The 25,546-nt window shown below is 35.8% G+C and overlaps 1 protein-coding gene across 4 annotated transcripts in view; it reads left to right on the top strand.

Moving 5' to 3' along the window:
- LOC145683845 (uncharacterized) overlaps nt 1-25,546 on the top strand; it is a 445,184-nt gene that overhangs the window by 183,112 nt on the left and 236,526 nt on the right. For all 4 annotated transcript variants that reach the window (XM_081755442.1, XM_081755441.1, XM_081755444.1 and 1 more), the window contains exon 3: nt 22,865-22,984. In XM_081755442.1, coding sequence (XP_081611568.1) covers nt 22,865-22,984 — 120 coding nt within the window. The remainder of the gene's footprint in view (nt 1-22,864; nt 22,985-25,546) is intronic.

Raw genomic sequence — 25,546 nt, 5'->3', positions numbered from 1 at the left:
GGACAAAATCTCGCGGTCGAAACATCGCCGCCCAAATTCTCGCGGTCCAAAACCTCGTCGGCCAAAATCTCGTGACCTAAAATCTCGCCTGGCCAAAAAGTCGCCGTCCAATACCTCGCGGACGATCTCACTTGGGCAAAAACTTGCGGAATGAAACTTTTCCTTAAAGTTTACCCAGTAAGTTTTTAATATGCAATTCCATATTACAAATAAATAAATAAATACATAATAATAATAATAAGAAGAATATACAAAACATCGTGTGTGTGGGCTTTCTCAGGGTATTCCCATTTTCTCCCACTTTCTTCATTCCATCATTTCCTTCATTCTGATCGTCTATCTCCTTTAACCTACAGAACATAATAGAGGAAAGTAAAAACTCAGATATTATTTCATACTTTCAAAAGTATTATTCGAATTTGTTAGAATTTCCTAAGGTCACCGTCAAAGTGAAATAAAAATCACCCATCTATATTGAATATTTGACCGAAAACGGTAGGGTGGTTCAAGAGTTATTAAGTCACAACGCAGCCATTTTCATTTTTATGAATTTCTATATGTCTTTGCCTCCAGTCAAAGTGAAAAGACAAAAAACATTCCAGGCAGTAACCTGATCTGTGTGCCAAATTTGACATCCCAGGCCCGAACCTCATCTATGTTGAAAATTTGATCGAGATCGCTCGGGTGACTCAAGAGGTATGATGTCACAAGGATAGTCATTTTCATTTCTATATAGTATATACAGAATTTCAAAGCACGCGTTAGAATTTTTCTTGTCATTATTTTAATGCAATTATCTGTTATTAAAAAATATATACATATAGCAATATATAGAGCATTTTGCATCGAAGAAATCGCCGTGACGAGGATTTAAACTAACAACATTTCTTCCTAGGTGAGATTACGTCCCGCGTAGTTTAGACCAGCCGAGATTCTGTGTTCCAAGATCAGGACTGCGTGATTTCAGTCATGATCAAATTGTAAAGTATTATGTAGAAACAATAGTCCAGATAATTCAACTTTAAATTGACAACTCATATGTACGGAGGCGTTGCCATATGGTCTCACCTTGGGCCCTGATTTTCACGGCACGTCATTGGAATTACTCATATTGATTGGAATCTGGTGTTTCAGGGAACTGGATTACTTTTTTTAAAGTTAACTAATTTAACGAACCTTTCTCAAAACCTCGTTTACAAATTTTTACGCGTTTTACTCACTTTTACAGTTCTTCAACTAACTCCTTAAGAACAGGGACAAAAGTACAGAAATACTGAGGACAGTAAAAATCACAAATACTAATTCGCGCGTTCTGCCCTTGCTTGGAGTAAAACAAAATACGGTGAACATGCAATTTTTGGTTTTCCATCTTCCGTGTTGTTAAATCCACAGTTGGAGTGAGTTAGTGGGTCAAATGGATCGAGTTTCCTGAGTGGGTCAGTTAATTGTGGGTCAACAGCATGTGACCCACTGCGACCTGTCACCCACCGTGACCCACCACCCATCGTAACCCATCACCCACAATGACCCACTGTGACCCACCGACCCACTTTTCTCACTGCATTGCAGACAGCATCTTCTGAACAGCATATTTTTTCATCCACAACTCTAGCTATAGGAACTAAAAACACGTTTCTGATTGGTTGCAGCTTGCGATTGTCCAAACCTTCACGTGTATGTATTGAGTATTATAGTAGTAATAAAAAATTGTCACTTTGTTGGAATAGAAGAAGAAGAAAATTGAAGAAGTAGTTGAGGTTAAATTTATATCATGGCAGTCAAGGTGGAACAAAACGACCCCTGCGGCGCTTCTAACCCGCTCCTCTACCTCTTCCTACTACTTCTATTACTTATATTGTGGATTTCTATAGCAAAACTACACTTGTAAAGGAATCAATTTTTAGTGTATTTTCATCTTATTTTAATGAAAAAGTGTTTTGAAAATTTTAAAAATAAAATACAAAAATAAAAACTTTCCTGGGTCACACCTAAAGCATTTATAATTACTAGCCCATTGCGCTAGTACACTTGACTACGAAGACCGCTTGTAACAGACGCTTGGTTTTTGCTATATTTATGCTACTCCAACTTATCAGAAGCGCGTATTTAGCTCCTACGAGTAAGCGTAATCTAAATATATGCTTCTTAACACTCGTCAATTTGTCTACGTTTTACTTTCAAGTCCTCCATTTCTCATTCTCATTTGTTTCTGTTTACTTACCTGAGATGAGTATCCCTAAGTGAAAAAGAAACTTGAGGAATTTTTGTGTATAGATATTTTTAATTGTAATAATAGGAATAGGACGTATACTACTACTTGGCTATCGAGACACACAGCCTGTGAGTTTTAGAGGAGCTAACTACAGGAAAAAATACATTTTTGAATCATTGTAACATTTAAATTATTATATAAAAAATTGATGTAACTATGTGAGCCTAATCACCAAGGCCAAATTGCAGTCAAATAAAATAACTTTTGGTACATAGTTAGGCCTTAATTCAAATTGTGATGTTATGATATTGCGTTTATTATAATAATATCCTAAGGGATAGTGGGGATGCGAATATTTGATTAAAAAATGACTATTTTACTAGCCGTTAAACTTACGGAGCTGAAATTCAGTATATTAACTCTTTATTCAAACTGGACAGTACGTCTCCTAGCATTTTTTAACATTCTCTTTTAGGGGGAGAGGTACACTTTCTACATATGGTAACTGATAGTGGTTTAGTTTGTAAAAATAATCGAAAACAATCGATATTAGTTGAGAAACAAATTGAGAAATAATACAGCCGGGTTTGATTCCTGGCGGAAGCTCATGTGGTTGGGATTCAGGTTAACCTGTAGGTCCAGGTCTCATATAGCCTTGCTGCGGAAAAGGACGTTAAACTGAAAATCAACTCAACTCAACAAAAAATACACTGCTTCGCATTACATATCCATATATACCTACCAAGCGCTTTATAATAATTGCTGAAGCTTTTTATATGTAATTGCTGAAGTGTTTAGAGCACAGAGCAATCAATCCATAAAGTTGTGAGAAAAATAGACAAAAATTGTAATATAAACTTCTGTATGTTGGTCTACTTGATTTGGGACTTTTAAATTTCATCCGTTTTTCCACTGACAAGCATCGATAATTCAACAAGGAAATAATTAGACCATTATAATTTAATTGAAATTCATCGCAATTTTGCCCATGACAAACACTTTACCATTTTATATCGTAAAGGTCAGATGCATCGTTATTGTAACAGAGCGGTGCTGGAGCGATTGACCGTAGAAATTCTAACTGCAATTAATTAGAATTTGACAACGTGGTTTTATTACAAGTATACTGTTTAGTCGATAGAGAAGAAGCCGCGGATCATGTGTCAGAGTTGATGACGATGTGTTTTGGTGGGTCAGTGGTTCATGGTGGGTGGTGATCGAAGTGGGTCATGGTGGGTGGTGGTTCAGAGTGGGTCATGGATCAGAGTAGGTCACGATGGGTGGTGGGTCAGTGGGTCGTGCGTCAAGTTTTCATTGACGGACACCATCTCTGATCAAATCCGTAAAACTAAACCAAACAAAGAGCAATATTAGTACACAAAACGCTCAACATCTCAGCTATTCATGATATAACTATTGCATGATCCCAATAACTTTAGTGTGTAAACAAATCATCATTCGTCTTTTTTTACCGAAATATGTCGTGATTTTTCCGACCACCTGATACTTTAAATATTGTTAATACGCAAAGTTCATTGATCTCATCACTTATTCACTTACTCTCTTATGATCATGAAAACCTTTAGGATACCTCCTGTAGATATAGAAAGGTGAAATGCCATATCCAGTCTTGGTGTAGCGTGCAAGTAAACAAATGAAAGGCAACAGGATAATATTTTCTTCCTCCAAACCCCCTAAAATAGAGTGTGTTGATTATTCAACAAAAAGACTTGAAATCCAATCAGAAAATTCATAAAATATAAAATATGTAGCCAAGTCTCGACTTTGGAATAATAATAATAATAATAATAATAATAATAATAATAATAATAATAATAATAATAATAATAATAATAATAATAATAATAAAGGAATAACATAATTACAAAATCATTTATGTAACCTTCCAATTAAGAACAAATTATTGCCACGACGGGATTCGAACCCGTATCTCTGCCATACAAGTTTCATAATTTGGCAATCTACCACAAATTCCTCATACAAAGATAAAACAATAAACTAGTAGTTAAGGAAGATAAAAATAAAACTTTCTCTTTCTACACGTGTTGATTCAATTCAAAGAATGCGAAAATAATGTCTGCCGGCTTGCATTTTCGCGGATTCCAAGAATTTCATATATCCTCTTATCTTATTGGCCAATACACATAGAACATCCAGAGTCATGACCTACATATAGAAGAAAGTAAATCGGCCATCGCAGCCGAGCAAGTTAGTTTAACACCCCAGCAATAAAAACCGTTTTTGGCGGGGGTTCAAACCCTGCACAAGGATTTTTTAATTTTACTTTTTAATTGTTCATAACACTTTTTTCATTAAAATAGGATTGAAAAGAATACTCAAAAAGGTGATTTACCGATTATTTCTTTAATTTTCGTAACAAATGTTTCATTAAAATAAGCTCTCAGTTTCACTAAACTGATCCATAGTAAAAGTAGTAGTATTAGTATTAAAAGTAGTACTAGTAGTAATAGTAATAATAATAATAGTAATAGTAATAGTAATAGTAATAGTAATAGTAGTAGTAGTAGTAGTAGTAGTAGTAGTAGTAGTAGTAGTAGTAGTAGTAGTAGTAGTAATAGTAGTAATAGTAGTAGGAACGGTTTAGAAGCCCCACAGAGTTGGTTAGATTTTGTTCTCTTGCCCAAATTTTTCTGTACATTTTACATGACCACTTCAAACAGCTGGCTAGGGTAGCGCGCGAATACTGAAACTCTTGGGATCAACATAAATGCTGCCGGCTTTTCTTCTTTGGAAGTTAGAATTTACGATGAGTAGTAATATAAACCGGTAGCAGCTAAAAACGATTAGGTAGTCTCAACTTGAAGAACTTTTCGTAATATTTCCCTCATTGGCGAAGCTCTATATAACTTGTTTTCGAATTAAAGAAACAAATCTCGAGTAAGTTATTGTGACACTCATAAGGAACGTCTTTTTATACGAGCATTAGTATTTTGTATAGTCTTACATGAAACGACTTTAAGTAGCTAATAATTTAGATAAAAGGTGAAGTGACGCGTAGGTAAGATTTTAGCGTATTGAACTTCTATTCGGCGGGCCAGGGTTCGAATTCCGGTCAGGTTGAAACTATTTCAAATCTTCCACTTTCAATTTCAATACATTCTCAGTGTGACGAGGAAGATCTTCTCTCCTCCTCATATCTTGGTTTATGATAAACAACAGATGTATTGGTGATATCTTTTTTCTTCTAAAATAATAAGTATTTATATCATAGTAAAGACTTTTTGGAAGTACAGTATCTATAGAAAAGTAAAATGCACATTTTCCGAAGTGTCGTGCCTTCAATAAAATGAATTATTGACAGACTATCCTTTGGAATCCTTTATATGAATCAATTTGTTGTGTAAACATACAATTTGCACCAACTTCACCGGGGAAACATGAAACCCTTTTCTACATCTTTAGTCAGGATCTCGCTGACAGAAAATACCTAAATTATGACAAACAATAAGATTAAAACAAATGTGGAATCCATCAGGGAATTTAAATTAATTAGCATATTAGCTATACTACAATTTACAGTGCTAGGTTACACTTCAATGATGGTTATTGTCCTCCAAGTGACGGTTAATCTTTTAGATAAGATTCAGTAAGATGAGACTATTGGATGAGAGAAGCGTTCGTGTCATTGATACGTAAAGCTATATGTGGGATGAGACTACGACTCTAGAATTTCAAACAAATAAGACATTTAAAATATTTTATCATATTGTATTTGTCAAATTCACAGTAATGTTAATTTTAAAGCACGTTCTAACATGCTCATGAAACCATAATTTTATACCACCTTATGTGAACAATGAACAGTGAATTTGATTTTTTTTCCAAAGTGCTAGCAAGGAATGCTGTTCAATATGGTAAAACGTTTCTTATTTTATGAAAAAGAGCATACCTTCAGATTAGCCATAAAAAATAATTTTATTCAAATGGTTGTCTGGGCTCGCTTATCAGTAACTACTCCTGTCAACAAAATTTTGTAGTATTTTTTCGATTATTTGTGGCGCTATTTGGTTAGTGGCTCTATTAATACTGTTCTTAAATGTCTGAACCTTTTCTGGATTGTCAGAATAACGTGAATCTTTAACGCTATTGCAAAATAAAGTCTAACGGCATCAAATTGCAGCTTCACTGAGGTCAAGTAATATCAGAAAAACGGCTGAAGATACAGTTATTGAAGTTAGTCCGGCTGCTTAACGGTCAGGAAAAAGCAGACGAACGTAACACTAGTAACACTAGCGTATCGAACACTTTCATGTGACGTATAAAAATTTGCTACGTAGTTTGAATAGTCCGTATTGTGAAGAATGTATTGTCCCGCTGAGCATTCGGTACATTCTTAGCAAATGTCCTGAACAATCAGATCTCACAGAGCGTCACGGACTGTCGCTTACACATGATAGTGTATTGGGCAATGATATTAATATTGTTGGGCTTGTCCTTGTTTATCCTGTTTTCAGCCTTGCTCACTTTCTCTCAGCTTCTTAGTTCCTTTGCTCTTTTATTTATTATTGCTGGAGTTCTATCTTCTATTCAGACTTTTTATTGTGTTTTACTATTTGTTGTTATTGTTACATATTTTCTATATTGTTACTAGTATTACTATTTATATTAGTTACAGTTATATATTTTTTATTCTCATATATTTATTATTTCACCCTTCTTTTTAGGTTTTTATGTCTATTTTGCAGAAAATTTTGTTTCTTATATTTTAATGTGCGTTTTATGACAGCCTGTTCTTCGAGTCGTATTGATGATAGTGACGGGTACAAATAGGCTCGATGCTGAGACCCCATTAAATCAGAATCAATCAATCAATCAACTTTCTTTGTGGAGACTGAATCCTATAATAAAATTAAACCTTTTTAAATTTATTAAGCACTTCGTTGCGTAAGAACTATTGGAATCTGAGTCTTCAAAAATGTTATGTATACTGGGTGTCACAAAAAGATCGGGACAGTGGAATATCTCGAGAAATACACGTCGTATCCTAAAATACAAAAACACGTGCCAAATATATTTTTGAATTCTATTTGAGGGTGGAACAATGAATTCACCCAGGTGCCCCCTAAGGGGCGCAGAGAGGGACAACTTGAAAAGGTTAAATGAGACCCCCCAGTTGTTAGTGCAGGTTCAGATGCTACATACAAAAATATATATCTTTTACTGGAAACACTTTTGTGTACTCTTGACAGATGGCACTGTAATCGCGAAAAATCTGTTTCATTGAGTAACGCAGCAGAAAGATCGGAACAGGAAAATATCTCGAGAAATACACATCCGAGCATGAAAAAACAAAATACGTGTCAAATATTTGTTCGATTTCTATTTAACTGTGTGCAAATCAATCTTCCTTGGCACCCCCTAAGGGGCAGAGGGGGCAACTTGAAAATTTTAAATGGGATCCCCCAGTTGGTAGTGTAGATTCAGATGCTACATACAAAAATACATAACTTTTATCTCTAACAAATTTGTTTGTTCGATAGATGGCACTGTAATCGCAAAATCTCTGTTGTATCGAGCAAAGCAACAGAAATGTCGAGACGGTGGAATATCTCGAGAAACACGCATTTGGGCATGAAATTAAACATAAATATATGGGTCTAATATTTTTGATCCCTAAAGTGTGTGTGTGCAAGACTGAACTTGGTCAACCCCAAGAAGGGGTGGGTGGAGGAGAGACTTGGAAATGTGATATAGGATCCTGCAATTGTTATTGTAGATTCAGATGCTGTACACAAAATCGACGTAACTTTTATCGGAAAAGTTGTTTTGAGTTTTTGACAGATGACAATGTAATATCAAAAAGCAGTTTTACCGACTAACGCATGAAATGTACTTTCGAGCAAGAGATACAAATACTGTATACCTGGCGAACGTTTATTTGAATTGTTTTATTTCAATTACCGTCACTGCAAGCTGTAATCATGTAATTATGAGCGTTGACAAATAAGGAATTATGGGACATTTGCTTCCTCTGGAATTTAAATTGCCCCTGTTCTTTTTAAATTATCCCTACATGTGAGGACTCATTGTGCACAATTACCTTTTCAATGGTAGCTTCTCCCATCTGCCCCCGTCTTCTGAAACACTGTGCTTCTCTCTCCTCGAAAAAAGCATTCAGGCGCCCATGGCTGTAGTCGCAACAACTAAATATTTATTTGAAAGTGCACAAAAATGTCGGAGTTTAAAACACACGCAATATTTCAAATTGATCGTTGCGCCCCCAAGAATATTGACAACATTAGGCTAAAGTAGTTCTCCGCGAAACGAAGGCATTAGAATCAGATCAAACAAGCATGGAAGTACCCTAATTGCCAAGAGTTGTTTTCATATCGAAACAACGTTGGTCATCTACGTGTATGTCAAATAGATCATCGAAATAGAGCTGGTAATTTCGTTTGTAGTTGCTGTTTAGTTCCTTCCGGAGTAGCCTCGGCATGCCTGCTCGGAGTTAGTTTTGAATGGAAGACACTGTACAACAGTTTTCATCAGTGCAAAATTAGTGATTTACTACGTAGTGGCCTGTTACGGCTGAGAGACAATAGGGAGTAGTGTGGAATGAGTGAGAATCGAAATCCTCCCAGAGACTTCCTTATCACGAAGTCTTATTGTGAATTAAATTCGAGGTGTTCGTTGTGAGTGAATGTCTTGTAAATTAAGTGCACTTTAGTTGCGAAGGTAAATTCAAATTGTGGTGATTTCGAAGTGCTGGACAGATATTAACTATTGATGACATGGCCACTCTTTGTGAGTACGACAGAATAACTATTTTGACGATGCGCGGATGGGGTGGTCGCCAAAGATCGTAAGCTAGACAACTAGATAGTTGGATCATTTTTCATTGACGGGAATTTGAAGGATGGGAAGTATGAAGATATGCTGCGGAACGACGTACTTCCAGCAATTAGAAACATTGTAGAAGATAACTTAGCCAAAACGAGGTTCCAGCAGGATGGTGCGGGCCCGCACTACGGTGTATATGATAAACAATTTCTGAATGTGCTATTCCCCGAAAGGTGGATTGGCAGAAGAGGTGAAATTGAGTGGCCAGCTCGTTTTCCTCACTTGTCGCCACTGGACTATTTTCTCTGGGGACATTTGAAGAATCGTGTGTACGAAAGGAAGCCTACCAACTTAGATGAGCTTTGGCAAAGCATTATTGAACAAATTACACTCATTGAACCCAATGTCATTAGGGCTGCTGTAGATGGATTCTATCATCGAATAGGGAATTTTCAGATCTAACAAGGTGTATAATTTGAGCACTTACTATAACACACTGATTACTGGCGAATATCGTAGACACCAACAAGCGCCACGACGGTGACAGGCGAGGTGATGAACCGACAGAATAGACCCAGGAGGGAATATACAGCTACTCAGGTACGTTCGCGTAGCTGTTCCTGTGTAGCACTACAAGTAGTTAATTTATTGCCTGTTGCTATATCAGATGTACACATTAGGCCTTTCCGCTTCAATATTGTAAAATTTCTTGGGTAGAGCAAATATACTACTCGGGACTTGGACTTTTCCCATCACCTTTTTATTATAAAAAGTTCCTCTAATACAGAAGTATGTACAACAATAGATTCTTTTAAATACTTTAGGTTAGAAAAAATGAAATGAAATCTTTGAGTTTTACGTCCCACGCGTATGCCGGTTAGGCTAAAGGAGACGGTGATAATGAGAAATGAGTGAAATGGTGGAATGAAGTGGGAGGAAACGGGAGAACCCCGAGAAAACCCACGAGCACGGTGTTTGTCCACCACAAAGTTCACTTGGCGGGGGCTGGGATCGAACCCGGGACCCCAAGCACCAGAGGTGAACGCTCTACCACTGAGCCAACGCGCCCCCCTACTTTAGGTTAGAGTCTGGTAGGAACCCGATGACCAAGCGTCGTGGGGTTTGAGGTGAGGTAACTCTCCTTGACCGGGCGTCCTGAGAGGGGTTAAGTTTTGTATGATTTAGGTGTCTCCCTCGGTGACCGGGAAACGGGAGAACCCCGAGAAAACCCACGAGCACGGTGTTTGTCCACCACAAAGTTCACTTGGCGGGGGCTGGGATCGAACCCGGGACCCCAAGCACCAGAGGTGAACGCTCTACCACTGAGCCACCGCGCCCCCTACTTTAGGTTAGAGTCTGGTAGGAACCAGATGACCAAGCGTCGTGGGCTTTGAAGTGAGGTAACTCTCCTTGACCGGGCGTCCTGAGAGGGGTTAAGTTTTGTATGATTTAGGTGTCTCCCTCGGTGACCGGAAGTCGTGAGAGAGAGAGAGAAGGAACCCAATGACCGTGCGTCTTAGAGCTTTGGGATTAGGAGTCTCTCAATTGACCAAGCGTCGTGAGAGGGTAGGGTAACACAATTTCCGGACGCCTTAGGGGTTTAGGTGATTTGATCAACCTGTGGAGATTGATGTTGGTCGAGGCCTGCAGCTCCATTTTGTCCTGTAGTGTCGGCTTTCTTTGGTGATCCTCGTTTTTCCGACTGTTGGCGATGGTGGGAAACTCCTCTTCGGGACCGTCGTCTGTTTGTTTTTATTTGCTACTAACACATGTAGTTCACACGTGGTTATTGTATGACATGTAGACATGCGGAACCTTACATGAATGTTTAATTTTAAACTTTCTCTGATTATTTCCTGCTAAGGTGACTAAAATAAAATATTTTCGATAACGATTCGGCATGCCTCTTTGTATCTTTTGATCGGAAGCGTATTTCGTGATTACAGCGATAAAACATAGTTTTGCCACTACAGTGTCATCTCTCAAGAACACAAAAGAACTACTCAGATAAAAGTTGTATATGTGTGTGCTTTTCATCTGAATCTGCAATTACAACTGTGGGGTCCTATTTTAAATTTCCAAATTGCCCCCTACGTCCCACTAAGGTGTATCTAGGTGTTTTCATTTGCACACACACACTTTAGGGATCAAAAAAATTAGACCCATATATATATGTATGTTTAATTTTATGCCCAGATGCGTATTTCTCGAGATATCCCACTGTCCCGACACTTCTGTTGCGTTGCTCGATAAAACAGAGATTTTGCGATTACAGCGCCATCTATCGAGCAAATAAACAAATATGTTGCAGATACAAGTTACGTATTTTTGTATGCTGCATCTAAATCTGCAATCTGCACTACCAACTAGGAGGTCCCATTTAAACTTTTCCAGTTGTCCATCTCTCTTCCTCCGTTAGGGGGCGCCAAAAAGCATTGTTTTGCACACAATTAAATAGAAATCGGACAAATATTTGACACGTATTTTGTTTTTTCATGCTCGGACTCGTATTTCTCGAGATATTTTCCTGTTCCGACCTTTCTGCTGCGTTACTCAATAAAACAATTTTTCGCGATTACAGTGCCATCTGTCAAGAATACACAAAAATTTTCCAGTAAAAGATACGTATTTTTGTGTGTAGCATTTGAGTCTGCACAAAAAATGGGGGTTCCCATTTAAACTTTTCAAGTTGCCTCCCTCTGCCCCCTTAAGGGGCACCCGGGAGAATTCATTGTTCCACCCTGAAATAGAATTTAAAAATATATTTGGCACGTGTTTTTGCATTTCATGATACGACGTGTATTTCTCAAGATATTCCACCGTCCCGATCTTTTTGTGACACCCTGTATAAGTAACTAAATAGGAAAGCGATATCGCTTCACTAACTAGTTTTCGATTATTATATTACTTAATACCTTGATGATTGATTACACAAAATGAATCTAACAACTTTTCATTGCTTTAGCACACTGAAGTCAGGTGCTAAGAGGACTTTCTTCAGACTATTACATACACAAGGGAAATTGTTCATAACAATTTCATATTGACATACTTGTAAAAAAGGCAAAAGAAATATTTTAAAATATACAATTGAATGAATTTGACCAAATAGAGAAGTTAACTGGAAGAAGTAGTAAAGTCTTTTCTTCACTGTGTCCTTATAAAGTTCCACAGAAATCACAATATAAGCTTCGTCAATATATGTTTCATTGAAAAGATTAATACATTAAATTATTTTTTTGTTCAATTCTTGATCCACCAAGGACGTTTCGTTAACTCAGGGGGCAATTATTATCTTGTCTGTTCTCAAATGAAGACCGAGTGCAAAATATATTATCAGTTATTTCTTTCGTAAAATTATGTTCAGTTTTTCTGCACTTGCTGGTAGAGAATGATGTGAACTGAGAGGTTTCATAACGAATATAGTTTCTCAGAGGTGTACTGGTCATGATAAATATTCTACATGGCGTCGAATTTATCAATTTACTCCACTCAAATCTCGTTTTCTGCAATGGTGTATTCTTTATCTTATGTCCAATGCTACGTGCAAGACTGAGTACATTATTTAAATCGTTTGCTGCATCTTATTTCTCAGTAATTTATGAAGGTCCTTGGTAAAGTATATGCTATTTCGGAGCAACATTTGGCTAAGCAAATCGTGCAATATTGTTGTAAAATTGTTGAACTAATAGCAGTGAGTATTATCATCATAGACAGTATATATTTAGCTATCCTGATGCTATTTTGTTTGGCACACAGTGTCAAGAGAATGGAGATATTTTTAATACAAATAACAACCAGTTTCTGTTGTATTCTGCTCAGATTTCGAATAAATTGATTTTTCTTCTGACGAAACTTTTGTATAATTTGAACTACTACTAGAGTGTATTTTTCTTTAATCTTCTTCTTACTTCGTCAGTAACTCTTATTAAATAAAGCTATATTTTGTGTTCTGACAAGACGTGTTAAGGTGGTACCTAACACTCTGCGGGAACGCAGTAATATTACAGAGAAATGGATGAGAAGAGCACCAACGATTTGTTTTCCTGTATAGTGTTATTGCATTTCATGAATAACGCTTTTTTAAAAGTACAGTTAAAGTCGGTAGGCAGAATCTGGAAGTCTCCAAAATAAGGAGTTGGATCAACCCGAGAGAGTAAAAGCAACCGGTGGTCCTAAATCATCAAGTCCACTATCCTGATCATTTCTAGACCGTCGGTCGCTTGATACGAGCGGAAGTTCCCTCCGTACATCTCTCTCCCCCACTTCTGAAACTAAAAAATGAGATCAGAAACTAATGAAAATATTAATGAATTTCTTTTTCCGGCTTTATCTGTAAGATGTGTTTTACAATTTCATTTATTCATGCTTTGGATGGACCGAACGGGTTTTCGAAAAATTTAACATAAACATTAAAAGGTACCATATTTTGTCCTTAATATTTTACTTTTTGCTCTGTATCCCCCAATGAGTTGAGATATGGGAAGAACATCCCTAATTAAATTTATAGAGCATTAAATTATCTTTCCAACGGTACGAATATTGTTAGGTTTACTTCCTGAAGTGGCCGTTCAGAAAGGTAAGTTTGAAGGCAAGTGCGCTTTGATACAAATGCTGGTTCTTCGAATGGCACCACTGAATTTCTGTCAATAAAGAGTTAGTTTCCGAGATAAAAGCTGATATTTCCCCCCAAATATTTGAAGAACAGTTCTCACCCTTCTCCCTTGATCTCTCTTGCACTGCCAGGATTATTTCTAAATCTTCGGGCACTTGATACGACCCTGTGTTACGGATTACTAAATTTTGAGATAAGTAGAGATGTCTTTTATACTGTTAAAATCCATTTCCAGTTGATATTCATTATGATTCCGATTTTTCAACTCTATCTGTGTGTGGTATTTCCACCGGTCATTGAAAATAATTCCCTATGTCTTTAACAAAAATGCGGAAAATATAAATAATGTAGAACACATGTAAAGATGTTTTAAGTGAGGACAAATCATTCACAGGTGATATACAAGATTATTGATAACATCGTTGTGCACCTGAAGAGTATTTCTAAAATCAAGAATGGGCCTTTCGAAATGGTCACTTTACAAAATGTTTTTACAGAAACCTCAATAATTATATTTGTATGTAATTTATAAGAATATTGCATCGAACTTCATTAATTACTTACTAATTACTAGGAACAAGCAGGACTATAATCATATTCTACATTATCATATCAAATTTGCGCAAAATATTTTCAACATGATATATTTCCATAGTCTTTTGAATCTTCACCAGATGAATCATTTTCTGGTACATAAGTGTTTATCAGTGAGTTGTAACATTTGCTACCGTTACAGCTGCATATTCTAATGTACTCTACTGAAGCCCGCACACACTTGCAGTTGTTTGCGTCCTGGATATGTTTACGTGTACAAGATATTAACTCTGGGCAACTTTTAGGCATAGATTCCTGACAAGTAAACCTTACGTTTGGGTGAATCGAGTTGCTGACTGAGACACATATGAGAAAGTAGTACTAAATGTGGTCAGTATTTCAGTAAAGTTGTAGGTGCGAAGCTCCAGGAGATTGGGAGATACAGCTACCAGAACATCACATGGAAGTACAGAATAGTCTTCATACCGTTGGAGGTAAAAGCTCTGTAAGACCTCTTGTAACGACAAAAGGTGAACAACAAATATATGGGTATATATTAGAACTAGGGGGAAGTCATATAGTAAGGGTATACCAGACGGCGGCCATCTTGAAATCCGCCATCTTGAATTAAGGTTAAGTTTTTAAAATAGGAATAGGGTCATGTGATACATGATTTAAGGCGCAAATTTAATCAAAAGAACAATGGTCACGTTAATTTTGAGTTACGCACAATTGGTAAAAAGTTACAGGGAAATTAAGTATTGTTGCAGCATATGTATTAGTCCTATAACCCACCTTGTAAATTTTGTTTTAATGATAATAATTAAATAAAAAGCAGGTGTATAAATATTAGGTCTATGGTAAGAGTTGCCTTGATGGCGGTCATGTTCAAATCAGACAAAAGTTTTAAACAAAACGCATAACATTGACACCTTATTAATAGCAAATTTTACCATAAATCCAACGATATAACCATTTTTGCTTTATCATTAACCAGCATTTGTTATCGCATAAACAAGTTGTTAATTTAAGGAAAAATGACCAAAGAGGAATTGAGTCATAATTGAACTTGGGTCTTTCTTCTAGAAAAGTCCTCAATTAGTACAATCAATATGTAGTTCAGAAAAGAGTGCATGACTTGCACAAATTCTCTGCTCACAGTGAGCACACCTGAGAAAGGCAATCGAGTTACACTTGACACATCTGTCGTTAACAATTCCGTCAAAGCACTAGTCGTAAGGAGCGATCCATTTAATTTTGTGCTGGTTAATGATAAAGCAAAAATGGTTATACCATTGGAGTTATGGTAAAATTTGCTATTAATAAGGTATCAATGTTATGCGTTTTGTTTAAAACTTTTGTCTGCTTCAAAATGGCGGATTTGAACATGGCCGCCATCAAGGCAACTCTTACCATAGACCTAATATTTATCCACCTGCTTTTTATTTAATTATTATCATTAAAACAAAATTTACATGGCGGGGTAAAGGACTAATACATATGCTGCAACAATATTTAATTTCCCTGTAACTTTTTACCAATTGTGCGTAACTCAAAATTAACGTGACCATTGTTCTTTTGATTAAATTTGCGCCTTAAATCATGTATCACATGACCCTATTCCTATTTTAAAAACTTAACCTTAATTCAAAATGGTGGATTTCAAGATGGCCGCCGTCAGGTATACCCTTACTATATGACTTCCCCCTAGTCCTAATATGTACCCATATATTTATTATCCACCTTTTGTCGTTACAAGAGGTCTTACAGAGCTTTTACCTCCAACTGTATGAAGACTATTCTGTACTTCCATGTGATGTTCTGGTAGCTGTATCTCCTAAACCCCTGAAGCTTCGCACCTACAACTACACTGAAATACTGACCACATTTAGTACTACTTTCTCATACATGTCTCAGTCAGCAACTCGATTCACCCAAACGTAAGGTTTACTTGTGAGCTGTCCATTTGGGCACCGATTTTCCATTCGTAGTTTGCCAACTATAATGTTTGAGTTGAAGGAAGTCAATATTCGATTCACTGGTTTGCCGTCAAATGTATGTTTGAAGATGTGCTCGCTTGATGTGGAGCATTAGAGCATTCTTCACTGCTGGAAGATAGTCTGCTTTTTTGTGACCAACCAAATCAACACTGACAGCATTGATCGAATGTTTTATTTTGTGAATCGGTGTAGAGATTCACTACAAATTCTTGTGCACGTGCTATCGTCTCATTATTCACATTACCAGATCCTAAGTTACTTAGAAAGTATGATTTCATTAAATATTCATTCCATGCTTTATTTTTTCCGATTTCTGCGAACTGACTGGTGGTGGTTTGGCAGATATTCTTGAAATTTGTGCTGAACTTTCTAAACAGGGCGTGGTCACAAATTGATTATTTATTCGACCATTACAGTCCATGTTTCATTGAAGGAGAGACAAAATTTAGGAGAACAATAACTACTTGCTGAGTGATTCGTAGAAGCATTGAAGATCGAGATTGTTCGCTTCCTCAACAATGGAAATGTTTTATTGATTTGCTGGAAAAGAGATCTAACTTCACAGCTTTTCTTTCTTTGGAGCTGATTAAGTTCTGTAGACAAATATTGAAAGACGAAGAGTTAGTTATCACATCAGGTGGAATTACAGACTTACTTCACGTTCAGTCATTACAGTGAGAAGGCATACCATTTCTGAAATCTAATCACGAATAGGCTGATACGAGAATAATACTTCAGGCATACCAAGCTTCCAGATGCAGTTATAAGCAGCTGCTCATGGACTGCAAATAAATGTTCTCCTTATACTTTTTAAAAACAATTATGGCAGAAGAAACATGGATGTCTACAAGAACAGTAATAAAATTACAAATTATTCCAATCCACACAATTGTGAATGAGCTCAACGTGAAATATGCCATTCCTTGCCAGCATTCCATGTACTTACTGGAAGTGAAACCACCAATCAGTTCGCAGGAATTGGAATAAAGAAAGCATGGAATGCATATTTTAAAAAATCATACTTGCTGAGTAACTTAGGATCTGGTAATGTGGATGATGAGATGATAGTACGTCCAGAAGAATTTGTGATGATTCTCTACACCGACTCTCAAAATTTCTCAATCAATGCTGTCTGTGCTGATATGGTCAGTCATTTGGCGGCACGCCAGCGAATGAAATATTGACTTCCTTCAACCCGAACATTTTGGTTGGCAAACTACGAATGAAAAATCGGTGCCCAAATGGACCATTCGAGAATCTATGCAAAAAAGTTTCCCAGAGTTAATGTCTTGTACATTTAAACATATGTGAGACATAAACAATTGCAAGTGTGTGCGGGCTTCAGTAGAGTATATTTTTTAACCTGTAGCTGTAATGGTATTACCTGACCAGCGAACGAGTGCCGGCGGCCGGTTTTGGAACTAAAATGCAAGCAGCAGTGTTTCTAACCGGATTCCTTGTAATTAATCTATCACAGTTCTTTTTGTCCTATTCGTAATGAACCACTTCACGCATATGCTCAAGTGAAGAGAAACAGTTTCGAAAGTTATTGAAGTTATTTGCAGAACATTTTAAGTAACAAGCAGAAAAAAAAATCCTTCATATTAACTTGCGAATGCGGTATTGTAAAAAGCATCAGATACTCTCTGTGGCAAAGAAAACGAATTAGAATTGGTCGATTCGACTCGTTCCGAAGTTTTTGACGAGAGGATATGTAGGATGTGTACTCATTATTTTCTGGTGACTGTCTCTAGTATTTTTAAGTCTATAAAATATGTATAAGGACAAATTTAAGGGAAGCTCGGGGCGAAAAATCATCGCAGTTCCTAAGTTCAGTATTAACAAATAATAATAATAATAATAAAATAAAATAAAATAAAATAAAATAAAATAAAATAAAATAAAATAAAATAAAACACCCAGCCTCTTGCAACCATGCGTAGCACATTTTAATACTTGCACTTGAAATAAAAATATAATTGGATAAAGGCGATTGCCTTTGTCTTTGAATTTAATATGTGAATAACAATATAGGGCTTTTCAGATAGAGGAGGGGGAGGGGAGGGGCAGGTTTTATTAAACAAGATCGTACATCTGATATGTTTTAAATATAGGCAACTTGTACTTGCAGGATAAACTCAGTCTTCTGAAGTCAAACCACAAATGCCATTAAGATGTCAAGAGAATAACGTATTAGCATTATTACATACTACAGACACAAAGATACCACTAGGCTCCCAAGTTTCAAAATTATAATGTGTGTGAAAGCAGTTAGTAGATTTAATTATTTGTCACATGATAGCTAGACCCTGAGATAAATTCAGAGGGAGTCCACGGGAAAATTCTTTCGTCATAAATAAACGTTGTAAATTTATTATGTACTGAAGCAATTATACTTACGCTTACATTACCCATACGCTGATGTTTATCAATACTTTTATTCAAACTCTACCAAAGGGCTGGATTTCTATAATGATCCTTAAAGAAGGATGCAATGAATCAATTTTTACAAATCAGTCCCGAAAAGCAAGCTATACAATCTCATAAATCTTTAAAAAATGAAGGAAAAATTTCTTCACCTTTTATCTTCCCAAAATGATTCACTTCTCTAAAAAAAAAAAAAAAGAAAGTAATTTCTTTATTTTAACGTTTCATGATTATGTTGTTTATGCTAGGGGACACAGGTGATTAATGAAAGGATTGTAAAATTAAATTTTGGTCTCTCACTAGGAATCAAACCCAGAACCACGTACAGTAAAAGCACATGAACTAGCCAATAGACCAACGGAGAGGACTTTAACAGTTCTCGAGTGGAAACATATCGGAATTCTTCGCTGACCAAAACTCTAGAAAATAATTTATTTGTCTACCGATAAACACACACTTAAAACAAACACGAGCATCGTGAGCCTTAACATTAACTTGATTTAAACTAAGTATTTCGCAAATCTCTAAGCTATCAACCTTAAATTAACCTTTTAGTCATTGACATTGTCATTCCTACGTTTTACAGTTGCTCCGGTTTTATAATGAAATCGAATAAAACGTAATCAATTTTTATACAATTTGCTTAATACACGGTAGAAGCACACTGAATTGTCAATTGTGCTATGTTGTTCTTAAATTGGTAATTTCCATTCATATAGCACTATTCACAATACATCTGCATTACTGCAAAAATGGTTAACTACAACTATATAGCCTCTGGCTTCCTTTATTAAGCGTAAACAGATTAGGCTATGTATAACAGCAACTGCAACTTTTAAAAACCGTTGGATACACTGCAGGGTGAAACTCTCCGCTCCCCTGTCCCACCGCGCTTGCCCTGGAACTGCTGTAAACACAACAGCAGCGCCATCCCTCCAAAAACCGCACTGCTATCCTGGTCAAGTAATAACAAGTGTTGTAACTCACTTATAAACAGTTATGTACCAAAAAATGATTCATCTGATGAGGACTCAAAAGTCTAAATTTTGCAAACATTTTGCGAAGATTTGATATGATAATATATAATCTAAATATATAAAATTGAAAATCACTATGATTGTGACTCTAAATCTCCTGAATCAGGACCGATCTCGGTCAAATATGAAACATGGATGAAGTTCGAGGCTGGGCTGGTTTTAGGCTATTGAATTTGATGGTAGAACTGATGGTAGGGGGAGTGCAGGGATAAAAAAATATAAAACAATAACTAATGAACCACTCGACCGATCTTGATCAAATTTTCAACATAGTTGAGGTTCAGGCCTGGAATCGTTTTTATGTTTTAAATTTTTGCGGAGCAACGGAGGGGAGGAGAAGGAGGGGGAGATATATAAACATATTTTTATATAAATCTAAAAGTGTCTATTTTTGTAACTTTAATAACCCTGGAACTATCCGACCGATCTCAATCAAATTTTCAAGATATATGAGGTTCGGATATGGAAACATTTTTGTTATTTCACTTTAACAGTAGATTCTATGGTTGGCGGAGGAGAGGAGTAAGTTTAAAAAATCTAATAAAATCTAATAATTTTTGAACCACCCAACCAATCTCGATCAAATTTTCAACATATACGAGGGTCCCGTGTTGGGTATTTCTATCGTTTCACTTTCACTAGAAAATGTAGGGGGCGGGAGGGGGAGATATATGTAAAAAATGAAATAAAAATGACTGTATTTGTGATTTTATCACACTTGAACCACCAGACCGATCTCAATCAAATTTTCAACATTCATGTGTTTAGAGGCAGGGACTACTTTAGGCTATTCGCCTTGAAGATGCAACGTAGGGGAGGAGAATGGGGAGAGAAATTTACAAATGATCAAAAATGACCGAGATTAGTGTTGAATCCATAGTTTTCGGGGTCGATGACAGAAACAGTGACACTTTTGATGCTGTTTCAATCCAAGTACAGCCCTGATACTTGGGGAGGGAGATAAACATTTAAAAATGATCGAAAATGTGATTGTCGAATCCATAGTTTTAGGAATAGCTGAGATTAACAGTGACAATTTTGATATCGTGTGCCGCAGCAGGGAAGAGGGTGAGGGGGAGCTATATATAATAATGATCGAAAATGACCAATATCAGTGTCTAATCCATAGTTTTCGGGATCAATGAGATAAACAGTGACATTTCCGATCCGGTTGAAATCCAAAATCAGCCCTGCCACTTGGGGAACGGGGAGAAGAAGATATATAAAAATGATCAAAAATTACCACTATCAGTGTCGAACTTATAGTTTTCTGGGTCCCTTAGATGAACAGTGATACTTTCGATTCCGTTTAAACTCAACTTCAAACCCGCAACTTGGGGGAGGCGAGGAAGAGATATTTAAAAAATCATCGAAAATGACCGATATTAGTGCTGAATCCACACTTTTGGGGTAGCTGAGATGAACGGTGACACTTTGAACGGTCCGCAACATGGAAGAGGGGTATATATATGTATATATATATATATATATATATATATATATATATATATATATATATTATATATATATATATATATATATATATATATATATATATATATATATATATATATATATATATATATATGTTCAAGAATGACCGATATTAGTGTTGAATCTATAGTTCTTGCGGTCACCGAGATGAACTGCGAAACTTCTGATGCTGTTTAAATCCATTTTCAGCTATGACACTTGGGGAATGAGGAGGAATGACATACATTAAAATGATCGAAAATGGGCAATGTCACTGTGCATTTAAATTATTTATTTCAACCTAGAGAAGCGACAAATATATGCTAGTATTATTATAATTCTGCTTGTTTCCAGTAATTTAATGAGTATTTAATGAAGTTCGATGTAATATTCTAATAAATTACGTACATATATAGTTATTGAGGTTTCTTTAAAAACATTTTGCAAAGTGACCATTTCAAAAGGCCCATTCTTGAGTTTAGAAATACTCTTCAGGTTTACAACGGTTATCAATAATCCTGTATATCACCTGTGAATGTTGTTTGCCCTCACATAATACATCTTTACATATGTTCTTATGTACATTATTTATATTTTCCGCTTTTTTCATTATAAGATAAACATTTTTGATAAAGCAATATGCAATTATTTTCATCAACCAGTGCAAATACCGCACGCAAATAGAGTTGAAAAATCAGAACCATCCTGAATATCAACTGGAAATGGATTTTAACAGTATAAAAGACATCTCTACTTATCTGAAAATTTAGTAATCCGTAACACAGGGTCGTATCAAATGCCCGAAGATTTAAAAATAATCCTGGCAGTGCAAGAGAGATCAAGGGAGAAGGGTGAGAACTGCTCTTCAAATATTTGGGGAAAAATATCAGCTTTTATCTCGGAAACTAACTCTTTATTGACAGAAATTCAGTGGTGCCATTCGGAGAACCAGCATTCGTATTAAAGCGCACTTGCCTTCAAACTTACCTTTCTGTACGGCCACTTCAGGAAGTAAACCTAACAATATTCGTACCGTTGGAAAGATAATTTAATGCTCTATAAATTTAATTAGGGGTGTTCTTTCCATATCTCAACTCATTGGTTAGATACAGAGCAAAAAAGAAAATAGTATGGACAAAATATGGTACTTTTTAATGTTTATGTTAAATTTTCCGAAAAACCGTTCAGTCTATACAAAGCATGAATAAATGAAATTGTAAAACACATCTTACAGATAAAGCCGGAAAAATAAATTCATTAATATCTTGATTAGTTTCGGAGATCTGCCCTTCTGTTAGAAACGCTAATTTTTTAGCTTCAGAAGTGGAGGAGGGGGATTTACGGGCGGAACTTCCGCTCGTATCAAGCGAACGGCGGTCTAGAAATGATCAGGATAGTAGACTTGATGATTTAGGACCACTGGTTGCTTTTACTCTCTCGGGTTGAACGAAAGCTAATAACCACATGTTCTGCCTCCCGACTACTACCAAGTTTGTTAAGATTTTATATATTGCTCTGGGTTGAAAAGAACAAAAAATATTAAAAATGATTGCTAGGTGGAGAATTATGAAAAGTAGCAGTATTCAAACTCGTTTTAACATTAGAAATACAATATAGTGATATAGAAACTTCAATGCTGATGCTTTATAAGATTAAAATATTGTAAGCGAACAAAATGCTGTTCGTACGATTGATTATTTTGCTAACGCAAAATTTAATTGTGCTTCTAATATACGTATTGTAGGTTCAAGAAAAATGTGTGAAGACTTAACTTGCCTGAGCACAGAAGCTTGCATTCGAGATGTTATTGAGAGGAAGTATAATGAGTTTAATTTCCGTGCAAAATGTGCTCCAATCCGTGCAGGTAATGAAATAAAATATCAATTATTACTTATAAAAGAAAATAATTTAATATCTCATTTCTCTTTTACAGTTATCCATAAAAGTATTTTCCTCTTAATTCCTATCATTCGATGAGGTCTATTCAGCACACTTGCTGGTATCACAAACACACGGACGGATGCAATGCAACTTACAAGTAACAATACTAACAATCAAAAACAATTGGTAGATCTGGCAGTAGAAACAGACCTTTGCTGCGGAGATGATTATGTACAAACATTTTCTCTATTAATATGAATTTCTTTCGTTTGGAGCGTGTTGTTCAATGAGCACCATCTCTTTGTTTGTCTATAATGTAATATTATATTGCTTGTGAGAAGAAACGAAAAAACACTGACGTACATGAGTTAGAAAATGGTTGAAAAAGTCTGAAAATGACAATTGGAGGAAGGAAGTTAGTAAATATTATTTTTCATTTATTAACCCATTCAAGTTCCTCGTCATTCGGATATATCGTCCCTTCTCCAGAGGAAATCTTGCTAATCACGCTGAATATGTTTTAAAACTTAAGTTGAAGCATGTTAAAAAGGTTCCGATCTCCAGAAATTATAGCTTGAGTCTCCTGCGTAGAAATTAAATGTAATATATCTACACTAATCATTAATCTGATGTTCCACAATGACTTGTCTCGTTAAAAATCATATACGTAAGTTTACACGAGATTCTAAGATCCATGTGATGAGATGATAATTAGCTTAGTTAAGTAATTTTCTTCATCAAATTTTGTTGTTTAGTTAATGGTTATTACAATTGTATCAGTAATTTATTAGTTTCATTATTAGCTATCATTTCAACCTGCGTCATTTCTAATATTCAACCTTTTTTACACAAGTTATTCGGTTGTAAAAAAAAAAAAAAAAAAAAAAAAATTTTGCCACAAATGTTATGGCAAAATCATAACCTTTGTGGAAAAGAATGTTTAATATATATGTTGTTTCCATTATAATTACCGTGTACTATACCGATTTCAATGTATGTGTCGGTGGAGGACGGGATGTGATTGACAAGAGTTAATATTCGAGTACATTTGCTTATTTGTTCCTTGTTTTGTTCAACTAGTACTGATAATATTGTTTTCCGCAAATTTGTTATCTTCAAAGATAGATTACTTATCTAAACTTTTACAACTTCTAATAAGTTCTTTCCATCAAATCCATTCTTATATTGCTTCATGAACTTCCGTGTTTAGATTCTATTCAAACTTTCCACCTTGACATGAAACTCAACATAATCTATCTGAGATATTTCTGTTTGTCTATTATCACGCGCAATACGAACCAATTTGTTTCGGGATAGTTGGCTGAAATTGTGATTCCTCTGCAAATTAAATTTTTAACTTGTTTTACCTAGTTTCCGCTAGCCATTCTAGTATGATTTACATAGTAACTCCCGTATAAAGTGATTTACATAGTGATACACAGCGAAAAGCCCAGAAATGGAAACTGTATAATCCATGCCCTATTTTTACAGGAGTTAAGTATGCTTTAGCGTTCTTAGTTTGTAACGCTGAATAATAAATGTAGTGTTGTAAGTTTTGCTTTAACATGTACGACTTCTTTACTAGTCCTTCAAAAATATATAATTTTATGTTGAGATTTCAATACTGCTAGGGTGGTGGTATTATGAAGTATGTTAGACGACTTAACTCTCTTGGTACTTACGGTCTGCGAAAACAGCTCAGCACTTTAGACGTATCGGCAGACCACAGCATAACAAATGAATGGAGCTCCTTAGTTGCTAAGCGATGAGCATACGCGCCTTTGGCGCGGGAGACCCGAGTTCGATTCCCGGCGGGAGCTCAAGTGGTTCGGAGTCCACGTTAATCAGTAGGTCCACGACTCATATGGCCTCGCTGCTGAACGGAAAGTTAAACTCAAAATCAACTCAACAACAAATGAATATAATTTGTTCACAGTTAAGATTTCAAAAATACTTTTTAATGAATTGTAAATACCTTCTTTATAATTTTGTGAATCACATGGTATCCATATATTTCACTTTACATTAACGTTAAATGCAAGTTACTTTTAATGAGAAGTTACTAAACTGAGTACAATGAAACAACATTCACACAAACACAAATTATGGAAGTAATGTTGAAAAACACATGTGTTTACATAGGCGTCCGCAGGGGGTCGAACGGGTATATCTCTAAAATAAGAAAATTGTTTCAAATAAAAAATGTATGTATTTTATTTTAAAGAAAGAAGGATGTTTATAAAACTGGAGCTTCATTATTGTTTAAATATATGATAAATCTTATCTACGCATTTCCACTTGTGCACTAGTTTTATATATATATATATATATATAAAATGTGTGTATGTGTGTGTGTGTCGACCTGATGCACGGATGTAAAATGCTTATTATAACAATATCTTGAAATTGTTTACTTGACACTCAAGAACATATTACTTTGATCTGTTAGAACTCTTGGTGGGTGTTCCAAGTCAAATGTTAGGTGGCATTTAGATTTGATGATAAATCATCAGGGGTAGAGAGATATTTTCATCATACGCATTTT

The sequence above is a fragment of the Thermobia domestica genome, chromosome 4 (assembly GCF_964235325.1).
Source record: "Thermobia domestica chromosome 4, izTheDome1.hap1.1, whole genome shotgun sequence".
In the NCBI taxonomy this organism is placed as follows: Eukaryota; Metazoa; Arthropoda; class Insecta; order Zygentoma; family Lepismatidae; genus Thermobia; species Thermobia domestica.
This window is presented reverse-complemented; position numbering and strand designations above follow the sequence as displayed.